The sequence below is a fragment of the Bidens hawaiensis genome, unplaced genomic scaffold (assembly GCF_021521415.1).
Source record: "Bidens hawaiensis isolate Kalapana, Puna unplaced genomic scaffold, B.hawaiensis_p1.1 tig00032736_1, whole genome shotgun sequence".
Lineage (NCBI taxonomy): Eukaryota > Viridiplantae > Streptophyta > Magnoliopsida > Asterales > Asteraceae > Bidens > Bidens hawaiensis.
The window spans coordinates 178,101-199,368 of record NW_027495581.1 but is presented as its reverse complement, the minus strand read 5'-3'; the positions used below and the strand labels follow the sequence as shown (position 1 = coordinate 199,368).

The 21,268-nt window shown below is 40.8% G+C and overlaps 1 protein-coding gene across 1 annotated transcript; it reads right to left on the bottom strand.

Annotated features, from left to right (window-relative positions):
• Window positions 1-15,520: 15,520 nt before the first annotated feature.
• On the bottom strand, window positions 15,521-16,275 carry LOC143583951 (uncharacterized; the record flags this gene model as incomplete). Its single annotated transcript, XM_077066119.1, has 2 exons — window positions 15,954-16,275; window positions 15,521-15,844 (listed from the first exon to the last, which is right to left on the bottom strand). Coding segments are annotated over exons 1-2 (646 nt in total), but the record flags the coding sequence as incomplete, so codon positions are not given.
• Between the last annotated feature and the right edge of the window lie 4,993 nt (window positions 16,276-21,268).

Below are 21,268 nucleotides of genomic sequence, written 5' to 3'. Positions count from 1 at the left end.
ACGTGTATGTCTGGTGTTTAACAAGGGTGCAATCAGATTGTGATCAAGCCTAGATAGATCATAGCTCATAGTTCATAGTTCAATCCGTGCTCCCAATTGAGCACAAAAACGAGAAAACATCTGTGCAAGTGTAAACAAAGAAAACCGTAAACGATAGGTCTCCCGTGTTCATCTAATGGATCCATGAAAACTTCGGAATAGGCCGAACAAAGCGGTTAATGATACACACATACAAATAAACAGCCAAGTAAACGTCCTCAACACATGGGATACTGCGCGACTAAAGTTCATAAACAAGTTTAAGACTCTAAGTTTGTATGAACACATGAACATCCCAAAACATTTAAAAGCAAAAAGGGATTAGGTACGAGATTACTCACTTGATAAACGATGCGGTGTAAGATAAAGCAAGAACCAACTTTAAACAAGCACAAGTTAACCTATAAATAAGATTATTGTTTTAATGATTGGTTTTAAGTCTTGATTATAAGTTAGCATAATTAATAAGTAAGTTATTATATATAATATATTACCGGAAAACAGGGCAGAACAGGGAGGAAGACGGAGGCAGAGAGGGAGGCGGCAGAGAGAGCAAGGAGGAGGACAGGAGAGATTAAGTGTTTTGTGTGTGTAGTGTTAGGAAAATAATACTATTATTTATAGAGAAACCCTAGGGAACACAATCCCTAGAAAAAGGGGAAAAGATCTCAAAAAGTAAAAGATTCCAAAAGCAAAAGATATCAAAAGATATGGCAGCTGCAGAGGCAAGATAAAGCTGACAGGGAACAGTAAAAAGCATGGGCGGGTCAGATAAAGGTACAGGTCAAGCATGGCAAAAGCAGATCTCAAAAGATTATGTCAGTCACTTTATCTGTCAACCAATGGGGTTGGTGCGCATGCTGCGCCGAAAGTAACTTTTCAGACATAAAGCAGATTAGGTCAACAGCTCAAAAGATAAGACAACACAAAAGCAAACGGCTAGATTAAACAGAAGAAAACTCAAAGGGTTTAGCGCGAGAAAGCTCGAGCGCACAGGCAGACACAGAAGGTCGCGCGAGCGCGAAGGCAGACAGAACCAACCTTAACGCGTCGCGGAAAGAACTACATTTCTAGGCGCGCCGCGGGAAGAACTACATTTCTAGGCGCGTCGCGGGAAGAACGGTATCCATAGCGCGCCGCGGGAAGAACTAAAATCCTTAGCGCGCTGCGGGGACAGTTCGTCTCGCGTATCGCAGTAACAGGTGGTCTTCACGCAGGCTTCCTTGTAAGGAGTCTGGTGCGTGGAGCTGCGCAGACAACCTTAGGCGGGAAGGAACAAAGGACAAGCAAAGAGTTAGAAGAAAAAGAGGGAAACAAGGCGTAAAGGCGGGACGGCGACAAGAGGGAAAAGAAGGCGGAAAGAGAGAAGGAGAGGGACGGGACGGCGGAAAGAAAGAGAGAGAAAGAGGCGGGAAGGAAAATATATTATTATTATTAAAAATAAAGTATAAGTATAAATAAATATTAAATCATAAAAGAAAGAGATCGGATAAGGGAAACGGGTACCTGGGTCGGGTCGGATCGGGCAGATGTCACAGTCTCCCCTACTTTAAGAAATTTCGTCCCGAAATTTATCTCGAAGTAGGTTGCGCAGAGAACAGGTGCGGGTACTTGATCTTCATTTGATCTTCCCTTTCCCATGTAAACTCGGCTCCGCGCTTGGACTCCCAGCGAACTTTCACGATAGGGATACGACTGCGCTTGGTTTGCTTTACCTCGCGATCCATAATCTCAACAGGCTTCTCAACGAAATGCATAGTTTCATCAACTTGAACTTCATCAAGTGGAATGTGAAGGTTCTCGTCGGCTAAACACTTCTTGAGATTGGATACATGGAACGTTGGATGCACATTACTGAGCGCGGGCGGCAGGTCAAGTCTGTAGGCAACTTTTCCCACACGCGCGAGAATCTTGAATGGTCCAACATATCGAGGAGCAAGCTTACCTTTCTTCCCAAAGCGGACAACACCTTTCCAAGGCGACACTTTGAGGAGAACAAGATCACCAACTTGAAATTCGAGAGGCTTCCGCCTACGATCTGCGTAACTCTTCTGTCGGCTTCTGGCAGTCAGCAGATGATCACGGATCTTGGCGATTTTATCGGTTGTCTCTTGAACAAGTTCGGGTCCTGTGATTTGAGTTTCACCCACTTCGCTCCAACAAATCGGGGAGCGGCACTTACGACCGTAAAGTGCTTCAAATGGGGCCATACCGATACTGGAATGATAGCTGTTATTATAAGAGAACTCGATCAAAGGCAGGTGCGAATCCCAATTACCTCCAAAATCAAGAACACAAGATCGGAGCATATCCTCAAGAGTTTGAATAGTTCGCTCAGACTGACCGTCAGTCTGAGGATGATATGCCGTACTCATGTCCAAGCGAGTTCCTAGTGCAGATTGGAGAGATTTCCAAAAGCGAGATATAAAACGGCCATCGCGATCGGATATGATGCTCAAAGGAGTACCATGGCGGCAGACAATTTCCTTGACATAAAGCTGCGCGAGTTGCTCAACACGGTAGTTTTCACGAATGGGCAGGAAGTGAGCAGACTTAGTCAATCGATCCACTATTACCCAAATGCTATCATGTTTGCTTGCTGTCAAAGGTAACTTGGTAATAAAGTCCATCGCTACACATTCCCATTTCCACGTAGGAATTTCTGGTTGTTCGAGCAAACCAGATGGGCGTTGGTGTTCAGCTTTCACTTTAGAACAAGTCAGACATTTAGCTACGAACACAGCAATATCCTTCTTCATACCGGGCCACCAATAAGTTATGCGCAAATCCTTGTACATCTTATCAGCGCCAGGATGAATAGAATACCGAGATTTGTGCGCTTCACTCAGGATATCAGCGCGAAGATTCTCATCAAAGGGAATCCAGATGCGATTGAGATAGCAGAGAATTCCACTCAGATTAGGGACAAAATGCGCTTCCGCGCCACACGCTAACTCGGCGCGAAGGTTACCATTACTGATGGATGCGCGCTGCGCGTCACGAATACGCGATTCAAGGTTGCTTTGAATCGGCGCGAAGTGAAGCTGGGTGCGCGGCAAGATACAGTTAAGCTGGCAGGGTTTTCGGCTGAGCGCATCGGCTACCACATTAGCCTTACCAGGATGATACCGGATCTCACAATCGTAATCGCTGATGAGTTCGTTCCATCGGCGTTGCCTCATGTTAAGTTCCTTTTGATCAAAGATATGCTGAAGGCTTTTATGGTCAGTGTAGAGGATACACTTAGTACCATAAAGGTAGTGTCTCCAGATCTTCAAGGCAAATACAACTGCACCAAGTTCGAGATCGTGAGTTGTATAATTCTTTTCATGAACCTTAAGTTGCCTTGATGCGTAAGCGATAACCTTGCCTCGTTGCATAAGAACACAACCGAGACCTTGGTTGGATGCATCGCAATACACGACAAAATCATCATTACCCTCAGGTAGCGCAAGAACAGGAGCTTCACACAACAAACGCTTGAGCGTTAGAAAGGCTTCTTCTTGCTTCGAGCCCCAAATATACGGTTTACCTTTGTGCGTTAGAGCTGTTAAAGGCAAAGCGATCTTCGAGAAGTTCGAAATAAATCGCCGGTAGTAACCAGCTAAGCCCAGAAAGGAACGGATCTCGGAAGGAGAGGATGGCGTAATCCAGTTCTTGATTGCTTCAATTTTGGATGGGTCGACATGAATACCCATCTTGTTTACAACATGACCAAGAAACTGTACTTCATCAGACCAGAATTCACACTTGGAAAGCTTGGCAAAGAGCTGCTCGGCTCTAAGCTTTTGCAACACCAATCGGAGATGTTGCTCATGCTCGGCCTTGGTCTTAGAATACACCAGAACATCATCGATAAACACGATCACGAATTTATCCAGGAAGGGCCTACACACCCGATTCATTAGATCCATGAAAACGGCGGGTGCGTTGGTTAAACCGAAGGACATGACCAAGAATTCAAAATGGCCATAACGAGTTCGAAAAGCAGTCTTCGGAACATCTTCATCGCGGATGCGCAACTGGTGATAGCCAGAGCGGAGATCAATCTTGGAGAAACAAGAGGCACCTTGGAGTTGATCAAAGAGATCGTCAATACGCGGTAAAGGATACCGGTTTTTAATGGTGAGTTTGTTCAACTCGCGGTAATCAATACACGTGCGAAACGATCCATCTTTCTTTTTAACGAACAACACCGGAGCACCCCAGGGCGAAGAGCTAGGGCGAATGAATCCTTTAGCAGTTAACTCTTGAAGTTGGCTGGCCAATTCTTGCATCTCAGCGGGTGCAAGACGGTAAAGAGATTTAGCTACGGGGGAAGCACCAGGGACAAGATCAACACGAAACTCGACTTCACGAGCGGGAGGGATACCAGGAAGATCATCAGGAAAAACTTCAGGGAAATCACGCACAACAGGGATATCGCGAAGCTTCTTTTCTTCAGCAGGTTTAACCACATGGGCTAGAAATGCAATACACTTCTTCCGCATGAGCCTTCGGGCTTCGGCGCAAGACATAAGTTTAAGACCGCGGGAGGGTTTCTCGCCGTAGATATGAAGATCACCATTTTCTCGAGGAATGCGAATCAACTTCTTGGCGCAAATAACTTCGGCGCGATTCTTCGAGAGCCAGTCCATACCAATGATAACATCAAAGCTTCCAAGAGGCATGGGGATGAGGTCAATCAGAAAATCGTTTTCGTTAAGGTTAAGCGTGCAATCTTTAATCACTGAGTTTATTAAAACAGTTTCACCATTAGCCAATTCAACTGAAAAATCTTCTTTTAAATCGTTGCGTGGTCGCGCAAGCTTCTGCTCGAAGGCGCGAGAGATAAAACTTCGATCGGCGCCAGTATCAAAAAGTACAGAAGCATAAAATCCGTTAAGCAAAAATGTACCATTAACTACGTCATTATTCGCTTGCGCTTGGTGCGCGGTTATGTTAAAAGCTCGTCCACGCGTCACTTGGTTTGAAATCTGGTTCACCGGATTCGCTTGCGTAATCTGAACTTGTAGCCTTGGGCACGCGTTCCGGAAATGACTGGGATCACCGCAGTTAAAGCACGATCTGGGTCGTGGGTTTTGGTAGGTTGGTTGTGGATTCTGCGGGTAGACTGGTGGTGTTGGCGCAATTGGGTTGGCGAGAGGGACTCTACAGTATTCAGCAGAGTGACCAACGCGGCCACATCGGTTACATTGTCGACACGGGGTTTGGGTTGGGTGGTGAAGTCTACAGGTTGGGCAAAAGGGTTGATTTCCTGTGTAAGGTTTCTTAGGAGGCGGGGCAGGGAGTGCTGGATTGGTTAAGGCATAGTTATGGACTACAGGAGGTGTTGGGTAGGCTGACAGAGGGTTAGGCGCATAAACTGGGGGTTGGTAGATGGGTTGCTGGACAATGGGCGGGTTGGTAAGCGCATAGGCCTTGCGCCTGCGCTTGAGGTTGTTACTGTTTGAGGGTTCTGGTTTGGTTTCTGTTGGTTCAGGGACAGTCTTGGTGGGTTTGGTTTTCTCGGCTCCCCGCAGGAACAGGGTTCCTGCTCTGACATGGTTGTCGCTGAGCACAGCGGCCAACTCAATGGCGTCAGAGAGGGTAACTGGGTTTCTGGCCCATACAGAATCTTGAATTTCCATGGGGAGACCCCCAAGGAATTTCTCTATGGCTCGGCGGGAAGGGGTAGCAAGGTGAGGGACCAGTAAGCTTAGCTCGTGGAAGCGCGTCGCGTACTCGCGCGCTTCTCCGCTGTATTGCTTCAAGTTCCAGAATTCTTCCTCCAGGCGCTTAACTTCGTTGGGAGGGCAGAATTCTCGCGTAAGAATTTCCTTGAATTCCTCCCATGTCATGCTAGAAGCAGCCTCTGCGCCACGCGCATGAGTTACTCCATTCCACCATGTAAGCGCTCTGGATTCCAGGACACTGGAAGCATATAGGGTTCGTCTGTCTGAGGGGCATTGGGTGTGGAGGAAAGTGTTTTCTATTTTCTCAAGCCACTGGAGCATCACGGTGGCTCCTTCAAGACCTGTGAACTTTGGAGGGTTACCCGCGTTAAAGGACTTAATGTTGTAACTGGAGGTATTGTTTTGGCTCAAGGCTTGGGCTATCACGGCGGCCATTTCCTGGGAACGTTGCTGTCTACGCATGCGCGAGGCTTCTCTTCTCTGAAATCGGCGAGATAGCGGAGGCATTCTATAAAAGTTTTAATTTTAGTTAATATCTTGGTTTTATCGCAAAGTATAACTTTATAAAGCTTGGTTTCACGGAGTCAGTTACTGTCAAAAGTTAAAGTAAAATAAATGACCCTAAATGCAGACTTAATAAAGGTAACAAATTCGAATCAAGAATCGACAATTCATGTAGCACCATGACTTTCCGAATTCCCAATTTAAAATATACGAGCAAACGAGTATTGGAGATTGACGATTCATGTATCACCATGACTTTTCAATCTTCAATATAAAATATACAAGAAAATGAGTATTGGAGAGTGACAATTCATGTATCACCATGACTTTTCAAGTCTCCAACCTCAGAACATAATCGTAAATGGAAATTGAAAATCAACTATTCATGTATCACCATGACTTTTCGGATTTTCAATCCCAACAAACGAATATGTAAGTAAAATCAATAAAAATCGAAATTCAACAAAAATCGAAATATCGCGAAATAAAACATAAAATCATATACTGCGCAAGCGCGAGCATATTTATAAACAACGAGTAATTAACAATAAGCGCGCGAACATGAGATTTCTCTCATGCGCGAGAAGGGACTCTTAGGTATTCTAGGCCGTTACGTCTAACCACCTATCCTAAAGTCAACGAGCTCTGATACCAATCTGTAACACCCCGACCAAAGGCGGATTATACATCGGGGCGCCACATATTGTTTCATTACTCGTGACACTATTGGGTGTCAATATTTAATAAATACATTCATTCGCGCACGCGCAGGGTAAACACAAGATAACATAAAACATCATAAACCAATATATTATAAATTATAATATTCGAACAGCAAAAACTTGTCTTGATACATTTTAATCTAGGTCCAAAATAAAGAAACTTCCTATGTGTCCACAAGCTCCAAAACAGCTACTGCAAACCTGAACATGTGTTAAAATAAACGTCAAACACTTGCGTGTTGGTAAGAAATCAAGTTTAATACAGTACATAGATAACAATAAATCTGCGCGCAACACGTGTATGTCTGGTGTTTAACAAGGGTGCAATCAGATTGTGATCAAGCCTAGATAGATCATAGCTCATAGTTCATAGTTCAATCCGTGCTCCCAATTGAGCACAAAAACGAGAAAACATCTGTGCAAGTGTAAACAAAGAAAACCGTAAACGATAGGTCTCCCGTGTTCATCTAATGGATCCATGAAAACTTCGGAATAGGCCGAACAAAGCGGTTAATGATACACACATACAAATAAACAGCCAAGTAAACGTCCTCAACACATGGGATACTGCGCGACTAAAGTTCATAAACAAGTTTAAGACTCTAAGTTTGTATGAACACATGAACATCCCAAAACATTTAAAAGCAAAAAGGGATTAGGTACGAGATTACTCACTTGATAAACGATGCGGTGTAAGATAAAGCAAGAACCAACTTTAAACAAGCACAAGTTAACCTATAAATAAGATTATTGTTTTAATGATTGGTTTTAAGTCTTGCTTATAAGTTAGCATAATTAATAAGTAAGTTATTATATATAATATATTACCGGAAAACAGGGCAGAACAGGGAGGAAGACGGAGGCAGAGAGGGAGGCGGCAGAGAGAGCAAGGAGGAGGACAGGAGAGATTAAGTGTTTTGTGTGTGTAGTGTTAGGAAAATAATACTATTATTTATAGAGAAACCCTAGGGAACACAATCCCTAGAAAAAGGGGAAAAGATCTCAAAAAGTAAAAGATTCCAAAAGCAAAAGATATCAAAAGATATGGCAGCTGCAGAGGCAAGATAAAGCTGACAGGGAACAGTAAAAAGCATGGGCGGGTCAGATAAAGGTACAGGTCAAGCATGGCAAAAGCAGATCTCAAAAGATTATGTCAGTCACTTTATCTGTCAACCAATGGGGTTGGTGCGCATGCTGCGCCGAAAGTAACTTTTCAGACATAAAGCAGATTAGGTCAACAGCTCAAAAGATAAGACAACACAAAAGCAAACGGCTAGATTAAACAGAAGAAAACTCAAAGGGTTTAGCGCGAGAAAGCTCGAGCGCACAGGCAGACACAGAAGGTCGCGCGAGCGCGAAGGCAGACAGAACCAACCTTAACGCGTCGCGGAAAGAACTACATTTCTAGGCGCGCCGCGGGAAGAACTACATTTCTAGGCGCGTCGCGAGAAGAACTATATTCCTTAGCGCGTCGCGGGAAGAACGGTATCCATAGTGCGCCGCGGGAAGAACTAAAATCCTTAGCGCGCTGCGGGGACAGTTCGTCTCGCGTATCGCAGTAACAGGTGGTCTTCACGCAGGCTTCCTTGTAAGGAGTCTGGTGCGTGGAGCTGCGCAGACAACCTTAGGCGGGAAGGAACAAAGGACAAGCAAAGAGTTAGAAGAAAAAGAGGGAAACAAGGCGTAAAGGCGGGACAGCGACAAGAGGGAAAAGAAGGCGGAAAGAGAGAAGGAGAGGGACGGGACGGCGGAAAGAAAGAGAGAGAAAGAGGCGGGAAGGAAAATATATTATTATTATTAAAAATAAAGTATAAGTATAAATAAATATTAAATCATAAAAGAAAGAGATCGGATAAGGGAAACGGGTACCTGGGTCGGGTCGGATCGGGCAGATGTCACATAAAATATCCATAGAAACCCAACAATGTGTTCTTCACGTGTACACATTTGTCACATTAATTGATTTTGAACCCAACATCAAGCATGACATGATCAAACTTTTGGTGCCATTGTTTAGGAGCTTGTTTCAATCCATACAATGATTTCACAAGTGTACATACTTTCTTTTCTTGCCCAACGGCTATGAAGCCTTCAGGTTGTTCCATGTAAATCTCTTCCTCTAGATTTTCATTCAAGAAAGCCGTTTTTACATCCATTTGGTGAACTTCCAAGTTTCTAATGGCGGCAATGGCAAGCACCAACCTTATAGATGTTATTCGCGTAACCGGCGAATATGTATCAAAGTAATCTAAACCTTCACGTTGTTTATATCCTTTAATCACCAACATTGCCTTATACTTATCGATGGTGCCATCAGGTTTAATCTTCTTCTTGAAGATCCATCGATATCCTAGTGGTTTACACCCTTGAGGAAGATCCACTAGTTCCCACGTATGATTTTGTAAGATAGAATCTATCTCACATTTGATGGCCTCCCTCCACTGGGGTCCTTCAGCGGAATTCACCGCTTGTTGATACGTTTGAGGTTCCTCTTCTACCATGTAGGTAAGGAAATCAGGGCCGAAGGATTTTTAGTCCTTTGCCGTTTACTTTTTCTGATTTCAACCTCCTCAGATTGTTCCCGAGGTTCATCTCCAGTACTCTCGTTTTGAGTACTTTCCTCAACCGGTCTAAAATAGTTTGGTTTTCCTTTATCCAAACATGGGAACATATATTCAAACCATGATTCATCCTTTGATTCTATTATGGTGCCATTGTTTATTCCGGGATTCTTGGAATCATACATAAGAAATCGATATACACCACCGGTGTAACATCCCGAAATTTCTAAAGTAATATTTATTATATTATTTTGTCGGGTGAAATAAACGAGTTAGTGGAACGATAATAATAATAGCAAAATATGAAGACTTAGTAGGATAATTAGAAGAGATTAGATATGGACCAAAAGGAAATATGGGCCTTCGGTCCATGGGCTTAAGGAAGTATAAATACCCCCTTAAACCCCAATCCTTTCTATTCCATCCATTTATCCATCCTAATCTCTGCACACTCCAAAACACACACAACCCGAACCAAGATCCAAAGGAGAGGACCCGAGCTCGTTGGTGCTAGATCGTCGTGACGAACCAAAGCAACAAGACCAGCTCGTGTTCGTAGTTCGACTCATTTACGGTACGTTTATATCGAGAACTTGTTCGTTTAGGTTTGGATTAGTATAGAAATGATAGATCTATGTTTGTATGGTAAAAACGAATCCAACAAAGCTAAACTTACTGAAAATGGTTATGATTTGATGGGTTAATCGATTGATAAAAGAACCCGTAACCTATATGCCTAAATCGCATCCTTTAAACATCGATGTTAGGTCGATTTGATGGTTGGGGTTTATAGGCGCTGGTCAGACGATTCCGTGGATACCTAAATCGAGTTATTTGGTTAAGAAACGAAGATGATTAAGGGATTTAAGGACGAACAGTACCGGCAGCTGGACAACTTCGCCTGCAAGCTAAGTTCGCCTGATAACTTCGCCTGCAAAGCTAAGTTCGCCTGATGACAACTTCGCTGCAAAGCTAAGTTCGCCTGATGACAACTTCGCCTGCAAAGCTAAGTTCGCCTGATGAACTTCGCCTGCAAAGCTAAGTTCGCCTGATGACAACTTCGCCTGCAAAGCTAAGTTCGCCTAAGGTTTAACTTCGCCTAAAGCTAAGTTCGCCTAACTGATAACTTCGCCTAAAGCTAAGTTCGCCTAAGGTTTAACTTCGCCTAAAGCTAAGTTCGCCTAAGGTTTAACTTCGCCTAAAGCTAAGTTCTCCTAACTGATAACTTCGCCTAAAGCTAAGTTCGCTTAAGGTTTAACTTCGCCTAAAGTTAAGTTCGCTTAGAAAATAAATTAAAAACCTAATGGAAAATATGTTAAGACAGTTAATGTAAATAAAATTTTTCCAAGCTGACCTGGCAGCTCGACCCCAGCCAGGGGCTCTGCCCTTTGGACCCTGCTAGGGGCTGCCACCCCTAGACCCCGCTGCCAGGGGCGCTGCCCCCGGACCCCCGTTCGTTGTGGGTTGTATAAAGATAGAAATACAACATGAGTAGTAGTAGTTAATTGATACGTGTAAATATTATACAGTTAGCCGTGCACAGCTTAAGAAGGGAATAACTATTAACGGAGAGCGTAACAGGATTCAGGTGAGTTTCTAGCCCCATTTATGTGTTATGTTTTCGGGGCTGTGTGCATACTCGATATGTTTGTTAATACGCTTATCCTAAGAGATAAGTGTATGCCTTATGTGAATAATGTGATATGTATGAATGATGGCTTGACGGTACGTGAACGATCTTCGGATATTGCACGTACTGTCAGGTTGTAACGCTATGTATAAGGTAAGTATGATATGTATGCTTATGTGTATGAACGTAAAAAGTTAATAAAAGAAGGAAATGATGGTTGTATGGTTACGAAAAGGGTACCGAGCCCTAATAATACTCGAGGTATGATGTATGGTTGTATGGTAACGAAGAGGGAATCGAACCCTACTAATATTCGAGAACTAGGGAACCGAACCCTACTAATATTCGAGGAAAGAGGGTACCGAGCCCTAATAATACTCGAGGAAAGAGGGTACCGAGCCCTAATAATACTCGAGGAAGGAGTGTACCGAGCCCTAATAATACTCGAGGAATGTAGGGCGTAATGCTCTTTATAACATAAGATATGAAAACAAGTTAATACAAAAAAAAAGGAAAGTATGAAAGTATGAAAGTATGAATGAAAGAAAATAAGTTTATGTGTATTGTATAATGTATGATTAACTAGAACTCACTCAGCGTAGCTGACTTTTAGTATGCACGCAGGTGAGTAGGATGAGGCAGCTCGCTTGAGGAGACACGTGGCACTGAATAAGAGGCTGGCATCGGAAGACTCAAGACGTTTAAGTTTAATGTTTCATTTATTTTGAAAGACAAAATGATGTTTTAAGACAAGACGTGTTTTGTTATGAAATGTTTTATGAAAGCTTTTATATTCCGCGAATGTTTTAATTAACTCTGATATTTAGAACAGCGATTATGAGTAAATCCAACACGAAAGTAGGGCTACCGGTAACGGGGCCTTACAACCGGGAAGGGTATATCCTATAAATACATAATCAACGGTTTTGGTTCCTATTAGTAGGCGTTTTGGTGGAGTCACCACTAACTTGGCTAGGCACCCCCACACTCGCAAGTATTTATATGGTGGTTTAATTCTCGTCCATAACTCATATGGAGTTAGATATTTCTTCTTATTAGGTATCATGTTTAAGACTTAATTAGTCGATAAGATTGCTTCCCCCTACATGTCCGGGCTTACCCCATAACTTATCATCATGGCATTCATCATTTCTTTCAAGGTTCGGTTCTTACGTTCCGCTATGCCATTTGATTGAGGGGAGTAAGGTGTAACACCCCGACCAAAGGCGGCGGAACATGTCGGGGCGCAACCGATTGCCCAAAACACAAGACACTATTAAAGCGACAATATTTAATTAACTCATTTTATTTCATAAAATCAATAAACAACACATCTTGTTAATACAAACAAATTTAATACAAGTAAACATATATGTTGTTCGTTTTGCTAATATCCTAATAGTCTTGGTAAAGTTTTTTGTCAAGTCCTCAAGTCAATAAAAGTCAAACCTGTAACAATGCATAAAATAATATTTGTCAACCCGTATGTTGGTGAGAAATTTCATAGTTTGAGTATATATAATATGAGCGAAATCCACAAACGTATATGAGACCATAAATAAAAGCATCAATTGTAGCATATAAAACATATGTAAATGAGGATCCTTTCTAATCGGTAACAACCGACATACTCGGATAATGAGGCCCTATTCTACTAGCATAAGGCTAAGTAGTTAGGGGAGCGTATGATCATACTTAATGAGACTCAACAACAACATAAAAATAAACACTCGTGCACGTAAAGCATATGAGACATATAACACACAATGGAGCAAGTATTCTAAGTATCATACACCCTAAAGTTTGTGGTTGAGAAATGAGTATAATAAATCATCCTTGTTTGGAATAAGTATGCATGTTACCCCCAAAATATAAAAGTGAAAACGGGGGATGAAATGTACTTACCTCGATTGACGAACTGAGAACTATTAAGTGATCGACATATAGAAAGCTTGTGAACGAAACAAACGAATCCGACTTGAAAGCTAATTGAAAACGAATAAATAAAATATATTAATGAACTTGAACTTTAGTTGAAACTACGCTTGAAACATTGGACAAGAAGGTTCGGTTGTTAATCGGATTACCGGTTAATTTGTTTATGATTAGGGACTCGTACTTAATTGATAATTTAAAATAAAATAATATTATTTGATTGAGATTTTAAATAGCTAAACCAATATTAAAATAAATAAGACAGGTTTAAATCAAGAGTTCGGTTTTATGAAAACGAATAGATAATAAAGTTTATAATAATATTATTAATGAGAATGCTTGTAATGATAATAATGATTTTAAAATATGTTATATATATATATATAGATATATAAGATAATGGTGATAATAATATATAAATATACTACTCATCGAGGATTTGTTGTTAAGACTAATAATAGTAATAAATGTAATAAATATTACTTTTGTTGTTAAATACATTATTAACAGATTTAAGAATTTTACTAATAATAATCATTATTATGATAATTATATGTTCCATATTAAAGATAAAAATTAATACTTATAACATTGTAATACTAATAGTTTTGTGATAAAGATATAACTCGAGTATCAATGACGTTAAACGAAAACTAGGCCCGGCATGGGTTTTGGTTCAATAAAACAAGTGGATAATATTTAACAGTAATAGAATTTAATAATATTCCTTAATAATCATAATGTTAATGATAATGATAATAATAATAATAATAATAATAATAATCCATTAATTATGAAAATAATGATAATAATAATTGTTTTGTTAAAGGATAATAATAATATTCTAGATAATAAACATAGTGTTAGTAAAAATAGTAATATTAACTTGAATAACTTGTTAACAAAAACAAACCGAAGTTGGTCACGAAGGGAATCGAACTTGTGACCTCCCAAACCCGAGACACAATCTAATTCTATAATTTATATAACAAATTATAACCAAAATTTTCCCCAATACAAAACAGTTCCACACTCATCCAACCCGTTTCCAAGAAAATGACCGATAAGTAAACCGATTACTAACAAATTAAATCTGAAATTCGATATACGAAAACTAATAACACTAAAACTCAAAATTAATTTACCTATTAAATTGTGCATAAGCTCGTGACTCTACACCGGGAAAACCTGAGCCGAAACTGCCGGAGACGAAGAAATAGAAGCCGCTGAGGCCGATTCCGGCCACCTGAGGTGCGTCGGAAAACGACAGCAGAGAAAAAGAGAAGTGAGAGAAGAGAGATGGAGAGAGATGACGAGAAAGAGAGAGAGAGAGAGAGAGAGAGAGAGAGACCGAGAGGGAGAGAGCCGAGAGACGGGGAGAGATCCGAGAGACGGAGAGAGAGCAGATACACCGGTGGCCAGCCTTCCGGTCACAAGAAAAACGAGCCAGGGGGAAGGGGCTGCCGGAACACGAGGGAGGGAAGGAGAGGCGCCTGTGGTTATATGTGTGTGTGTTAGGGCTCGCCGGAGATGGCGCCGGCAAGAGTGGCGGCGGCGGCCGGAAAAAGAGAGGAAGAAGATGGAGGCTGTATGTTAATGTGGGTAGGGTTAGGTTTTGGGTTGGGTATATATGTATTACATATTTACATAAAAGGCCCTCCAAGTTTCATTCGTGGTTTAATACGAGTTTAAAGGTTTCAAAAGCTTATAACGACTTCACGAAAATCAGTTTGAACCCCTTTATGTTTTTCTTAACGACACTATAATGTGACAAACATCGTTTTATTTATGATCGAGGTCTAAAGTATTATTATAAAATAATTAAATAAAGTTCTAAAATGTTGAGTCGGTTTGAAAAGAAAATAAAAGTTTACAAAACTAATACAACTCGAGGCCCGAATTTGACAAATGTCACATAAGGAGGCGTGACTTCATGTATGATTCCTTCTTTTTCACACAAGTCAATAAAAGGTGAAACATATTCACCTCCTCGGTCACTCCTCACTCTTTTGATTTTTCGATTTAGTTGATTCTCAACTTCGGCTTTAAATAATATAAACTTATCAATAGTCTCGTCCTTACTCTTAAGTAAGTAAACATAGCAATACCTTGTACTATCATCAATGAACGTGATGAAGTACTTGTTCCCACCACAAGTAGGAATTGCTTTTAGATTACACACATTGGTGTGAATCATCTCGAGGGGTTCGGTAAATCGTTCAATCTTTTTGAATGACGATCTCGTTTGTTTTGCTTCGACGCAAGTTTCACATTTATTATTTGAGTCGATATCGAATGTTGGTATGCAATTAAGTTTAATCAAACGTCGAATGGAATTAAAATTAACATGACCTAGTCTACCATGCCAAACATTAGAAGACTCAAGCATATAAGCATAACTAGTAGCATTCTCATTCATTTTATTAAACACGGTTACATTCAACTTGAACATACCGTTAAGGGCATAGCTCTTACCAACATACACACCATTTTTGGTCAACATGACCTTATCAGACTCAATCACCATTTTGAACCCAAACTTGTTCAACCGCCACCCCGACACAAGATTCTTACGAATTTCGGGAAGATACAACACAATTGACAAAGTGAGTTCCTTTCCCGAAGTCATCTTCAAAACCACATTCCCCTCATCTTTGACTTCGCCCGTAGCGGAGTTTCCCATAAACACCTTTTCTCCATTAGTCACCTCTTTGAAAGTGCTAAAGAGATTTTTGTCAAAGCACACATGACGGGTAGCCCCCGTATCGACCCACCAATCTTTATTATTTTTCCCAACCAAGTTAAATTCGGTGACCATAATCGAGAGGTCCCCCCTTAGGACCAAGGTTGAAGCCTTTCCCATGATTTTTCTTTCCACCATTTTTACCCTTTGAAGATAGACCATGTTCAACAACATTGGCCTTTGTTGTTCCGGGACCGTCAATTCTTTTTAGTGAAATTTTGTTATCTTCTTCAATACGAAGACGAACAACAAGATCTTCAATGGTCATCTCCTTTCGCTTATGCTTGAGATAGTTCTTGAAATCGACCCAACTTGGTGGTAGCTTTTCAATAATACAAGCAACTTGGAATGTCTCACTAAGCGACATCCCTTCCGCATGAATATCATGAAGAATACCTTGCAAATATTGGACTTGAATAATAACAGTTTTTGAGTCTATCATTTTAAAGTCCAAGAACTTAGCCATCACGAATTTCTTAGTACCAGCATCTTCGGTTTTGTATTTGCGGTCCAACGACTCCTATAATTCTTTGGCAGTCTTGGCCTTACAATACACGTTATAAAGTGCATCAACCATGCCATTCAATACATAGTTCCGGCACAAGAAATCCGAATGATTCCAAGCCTGAACCGCGCTCACCAACTGCACATCCGTTGCCCCTTCATAAACTTGGGGAACGGTCCGTTTTAGTCAAGAACCTCGCAAGGTTCAAAGTGGTCAAATAAAAGAACATCTTTTGTTGCCACTGTTTGAAATTCACACCGATGAACTTTTCAGGTTTCTCAGCATGAGACGTGACAGCAGCAGGTAGCGGAGCGACCAAACCGGTTGTGACAGCAACAACGGTAGTCACGATGGCAGAAACGACATTACTCATGGCTTGGGATTCCATTCTGAAAACGAAAGTACAAGAATAATAATAAGTAATCTGTTTAAGTTTGTTGGAAATCTCGTATTATAAAATCCCGAAAAAGAAACGAATATAAACGAAACAGTAAACCGGGCTTGTGCTTAACACAATTCCCTTAAACAGATTCACGGTCTGTTCCCAGGGTACTCCGGTTCAAAACAGAATCAGTGCTCTGCCGGACTGATCACTTGCCTGAAAACGAAAGCGAAAATAATATTGTTGCAGTAGAGAGGAAGAAGATGAAGTGTGTTGGTGTGTCTTAAACTGAAGACTGGTCCTGTTTATATAGCCATACAATTACACTCAATAATCAATATTGTTGTTAATGACCATTAAATAATAATAATATCAAATAATGGCCATTAGTGCAGATTATAAAACTGAAAATCATAATCATTCTCATAATGATTATTAATTTTATTGACTAGACAAGCTTTTTTGAATTTCAAAACAAATTTAAAAAAATCGTCTCACGCCGGCTCGGGTGTTCGCGGGACGTGCGAGCACACACGAGTTCGATGAATTTCTAGTCCAGAAACCCAAATTTGCAACCCCCCCCCCCTGCGCGAGCGTATGACTTGTGATAAAACATGTCATAAAGATTCAAATGAGTGGTAATGGCGCTACCTTAAATACCATTATATTGTTCTCAATCCGATGTGAGACAACCTTTTATCACTTCCTTCTTAAGACTTCATTCACACATTAAAAACTTCCAACAACAAATAATATTTAGATACGTGTCCTCGAAACAACTAAATCTGTCATCCGACTAATCAATTATGTTGGCTAACTGATATATTCCGTCGTCCGATTGATATGTTCAGTGCACCATTTGTTTTAAAATTAATCATTTTCTAAACTACCCGACGGAAGTGGCCGACGAGGAAACGTGTCAAGTTCCTGTTGGTTTCATAACCCGCCAGATGGGAGTTTTTAAACAGTCAGTCTGATCGTTCTTGGAATGACCATTTTGAGTATTTATAGAATTGATGGGGTAGTCAAAGAATGTGGCTAGTTAAATGGGTATTTTGGTCATTTTCCCATAAGAAAATGCTCCATGAAATTGATGTCATTTTACGTACATAACTCCTAGGCATGACATTACAAGTTGTTGCCTAAATAGTTGGTCGTTTACGTTCCTATAAATTAGATTTTCGAACACTTAAAGTTTCATGTTGTAAATTTACACATACACGGAGCTTGACGTGCTGTGGTCTGATCTACTCACAAATTATAAGGACACTTATGATCTACACGGAGCTTGACGTCCTATATATTTGAACACTGAACGATAACTCATTAACACATTATCAAATGATTTTGATTACGAGGATAAAAACAACTTGTGTATCATCTTTGTTACTACATTGATAATGGAGTGAAAGCTGGTTAAAAGCAGTTCCAACTTGACTAGCATATCTCATCGTGTAACACACATAGATTATGTAAATGTAAGCTCCTTTGTATTCGTTGACCAATCAATTAAAGGATTGATGCATAGATCGGAGAACTACTTAACAATAATATTTCAAACATTAATGCATAATAAGTCGTTTCAAAAGATAAAATTCCATTGAGAACAATCTTAGATTAGTACTAATTATAACAACCTATATGATTTCTAACGGATTAAATTGTTAAAGAGTTAATTCTGGTAAAACTCAACACAATTTATATGAACCCGGCCGCCACTTGTTCACTTTAACGAAATGAACAACATATATAAAACAATTTTCAATCCGACAAGAAAAGTTTTGAAAATTTTTAAAGGATCCGATGGTGATCTTATTATCTTAAAAATTGAAAAATGTAATGATGAATATTAGTTTGACAATTTATTATATTCCCAGAAACAGTTAACAGGCCTAGGTGGTGAAGATCCAAGGCACTCGGCATAGATCGACAACAAGTAGCTGTGATATCTTATAAACAAAAAAACAAACCTAAATATAATCCCATTGACAATCATCTTATATTTCCAAACTGAGATATGATAATATGTATCAGATTTTAATCACTTCATTTTCAAACCAACTTTTTAAGGTTATGAGTACCTAGACCTGAATTGACCCCATTCATTCTGCCGAATTCTACGGCTTACAATATTATTAAAAAACATGTTTTCTGTTTTCACATTCCCTCCAAGCTTTTGCAACCTGCACCGCACGATCTCTTTTTTACTCTGTCTTCATGTCGGCAGTTTTTTTATATACTACTTCCTACGTCCACTATTCCTTATTTATAATGTTTAATACTTCAAAGTGTTATTTTATTATCAATAAAGAAACATTCATGAATATAAGTTTATAATTAAATACTTTTATATCCTGTTGTTATCCAAGGAAACAGTGTTTATAAATGTATGTATTCATCATTATTATATTGTATATTTTTTTAACCACAAACATTTGGTGAAACCCTTATAAAATTTGAAGAAAAGTATGATGTCGTGAGGCATAAAACCCTCTCTCTAGAGTTCAATATCATTATTTTATATTTTAACGTTGTTTCACTTAAATATTTTACAATTAATTTTCCTAAGTTACAGATAGTTTGCCGAAGGCAAGAGTTAGAGGAGACAGCTAATTTTGTCTCTAAGTCACCAAACCCCCAATCCAATATAAAATACACGTATCTCAACTACCAATACTAGCTATGTGGTTGTTAATCAATCTAAGGACACGTAGTATTCTCTTTAAATAACTTATTATGTCTTATCTTTCTCGCCTGTGCGCGATCGTCCGGTAACTTCCCCTCCTTCAGGAATTCCATTATTAGAGTTATCCAGGATGAAGGGGTTGTATGAATTACAAGGACAGATTGCGTTTGCACTGACGGGTTGCTCATCACTTCCACCCTGACATCTTTGCCAAAGTGATCAAAATTAGTTGATGCCATCTTACTCAACGCGTCAGCGGACTTGTTTTCGCTGCGCGAGATGTGTATGATTTTGAAGAAGTCAAACTGCTCAACGAGCTTTTTTGTCTGCTCTAGATATAGAGGCATGGTGTTCTCCTTGGCATCATAAAGGCCATTGACCTGTGCAGCCACCAAGTAAGAATCAACATGGGCCTCTAGCCTTTTAACTCCAAACTTGCGCGCAATGCGCAGACCAGCCAGCAGGGCTTCATACTCAGCCTCATTGTTGGTACTCTTGAAGTCCAACCTAATAGCATAAGTATATTCATGATTATCAGGGTCCACCAGTTTGAGGCCTGTGCCGGACCCTTCGCTGTTGGAGGCTCCATCAGTGAATAGCCTCCAAACATCTTCTTCATCATTTGCTCGCGGAGGGTCTACCTCGCGCTGAGCTTCTTCAATCTTTCCCTCTGGGATTTCCGTGATGAAATCCGCTAAAACTTGACCCTTTATTGCTGGACGGGGCTTATAGGTGATCGTGTGTTCACCTAATTCCAGCGCCTACTTTGTCAGCCTTCCGGAGAGCGCGGGGCGTCGCAAGACTTGCTGGATGTTGTAACCTGTCAGAACTTCAATAGGATGACCATTGAAGTATCTATGAAGCTTGCGCGACGCGTGTGTTAGTGACAAAACTAACTTTTCCATGATGGAATAGCGCGTCTCAGGGTCTGTCAGCACCCGACTCACATAGTATATTGGCGTTTGAATCCCCTTGCGATCCACCAATAATACTGCGCCGATGGCGCGGTCTCCAGCTGACAAGTACAATGTAAGGGTTTCGCCAGGAAGTGGAGCTGTGAGCGCGGGCAGCTTTATGAGACATTCTTTTATCTCACTGAAAGCTTGCTCAGCCTCAGGCGTCCACTTGAATTGGCTCTTCTTCAAGCAGTTCCTCAAAGTGTTAACGAATGGAGTAGATTTGCTGGCGTGGTTCGCTAGGAACCTGTTGATTGACACCAATCTACCATTCAGCTTCTGAACCTCTTTCATGGTGGATGGTGAAGGCATGTCAAGGATGGCTTCCACCTTTTTCAGGGTTCACCTTGAAACCATCCTTAGTGACCATTACACCAAGAAATTTCCCCTCTTCCGCGCCGAAAGTACATTTGCTCGGGTTGAGCTTCATGTTGACTTCCGTTAAGCGCTGAAGAGTTTCCTCGATGTCTTTGAGCATTTGTCTCTCCTCCCTGCTCTTGATCACCAAATCATCAACGTAGACTTCTAGATTTCTTCCGATTTGTTCACTGAAAACCGAATCCATAAGTCTCTGATAAGTGGCGCCCGCATTCTTTAAACCAAAGGGCATTTTTGTGTAACAAAAAACACCCTTGTCGGTTCTGAAGGCAGTCTTGTCTTCGTCTTGTGGTGCCATTTGAATCTGGTGATAGCCTTTGTAGGCATCCAGGAAACATTTGAGCTTGAATGGCGCCACGGAGTCCACCTTTGCGTCGATGTTTGGGAGGGGGTAACAGTCTTTCGGACATGCTTTGTTGAGGTCCTTGAAGTCAATACACATCCTCCATGACCCGTTGTTTTTCTTTACCATCACAGGATTGGCTACCCACGTCTGGTATCGGATCGGGCGTATGATGTTTGCGCGCAACAGGTCCTCAACTTGCTCATTCA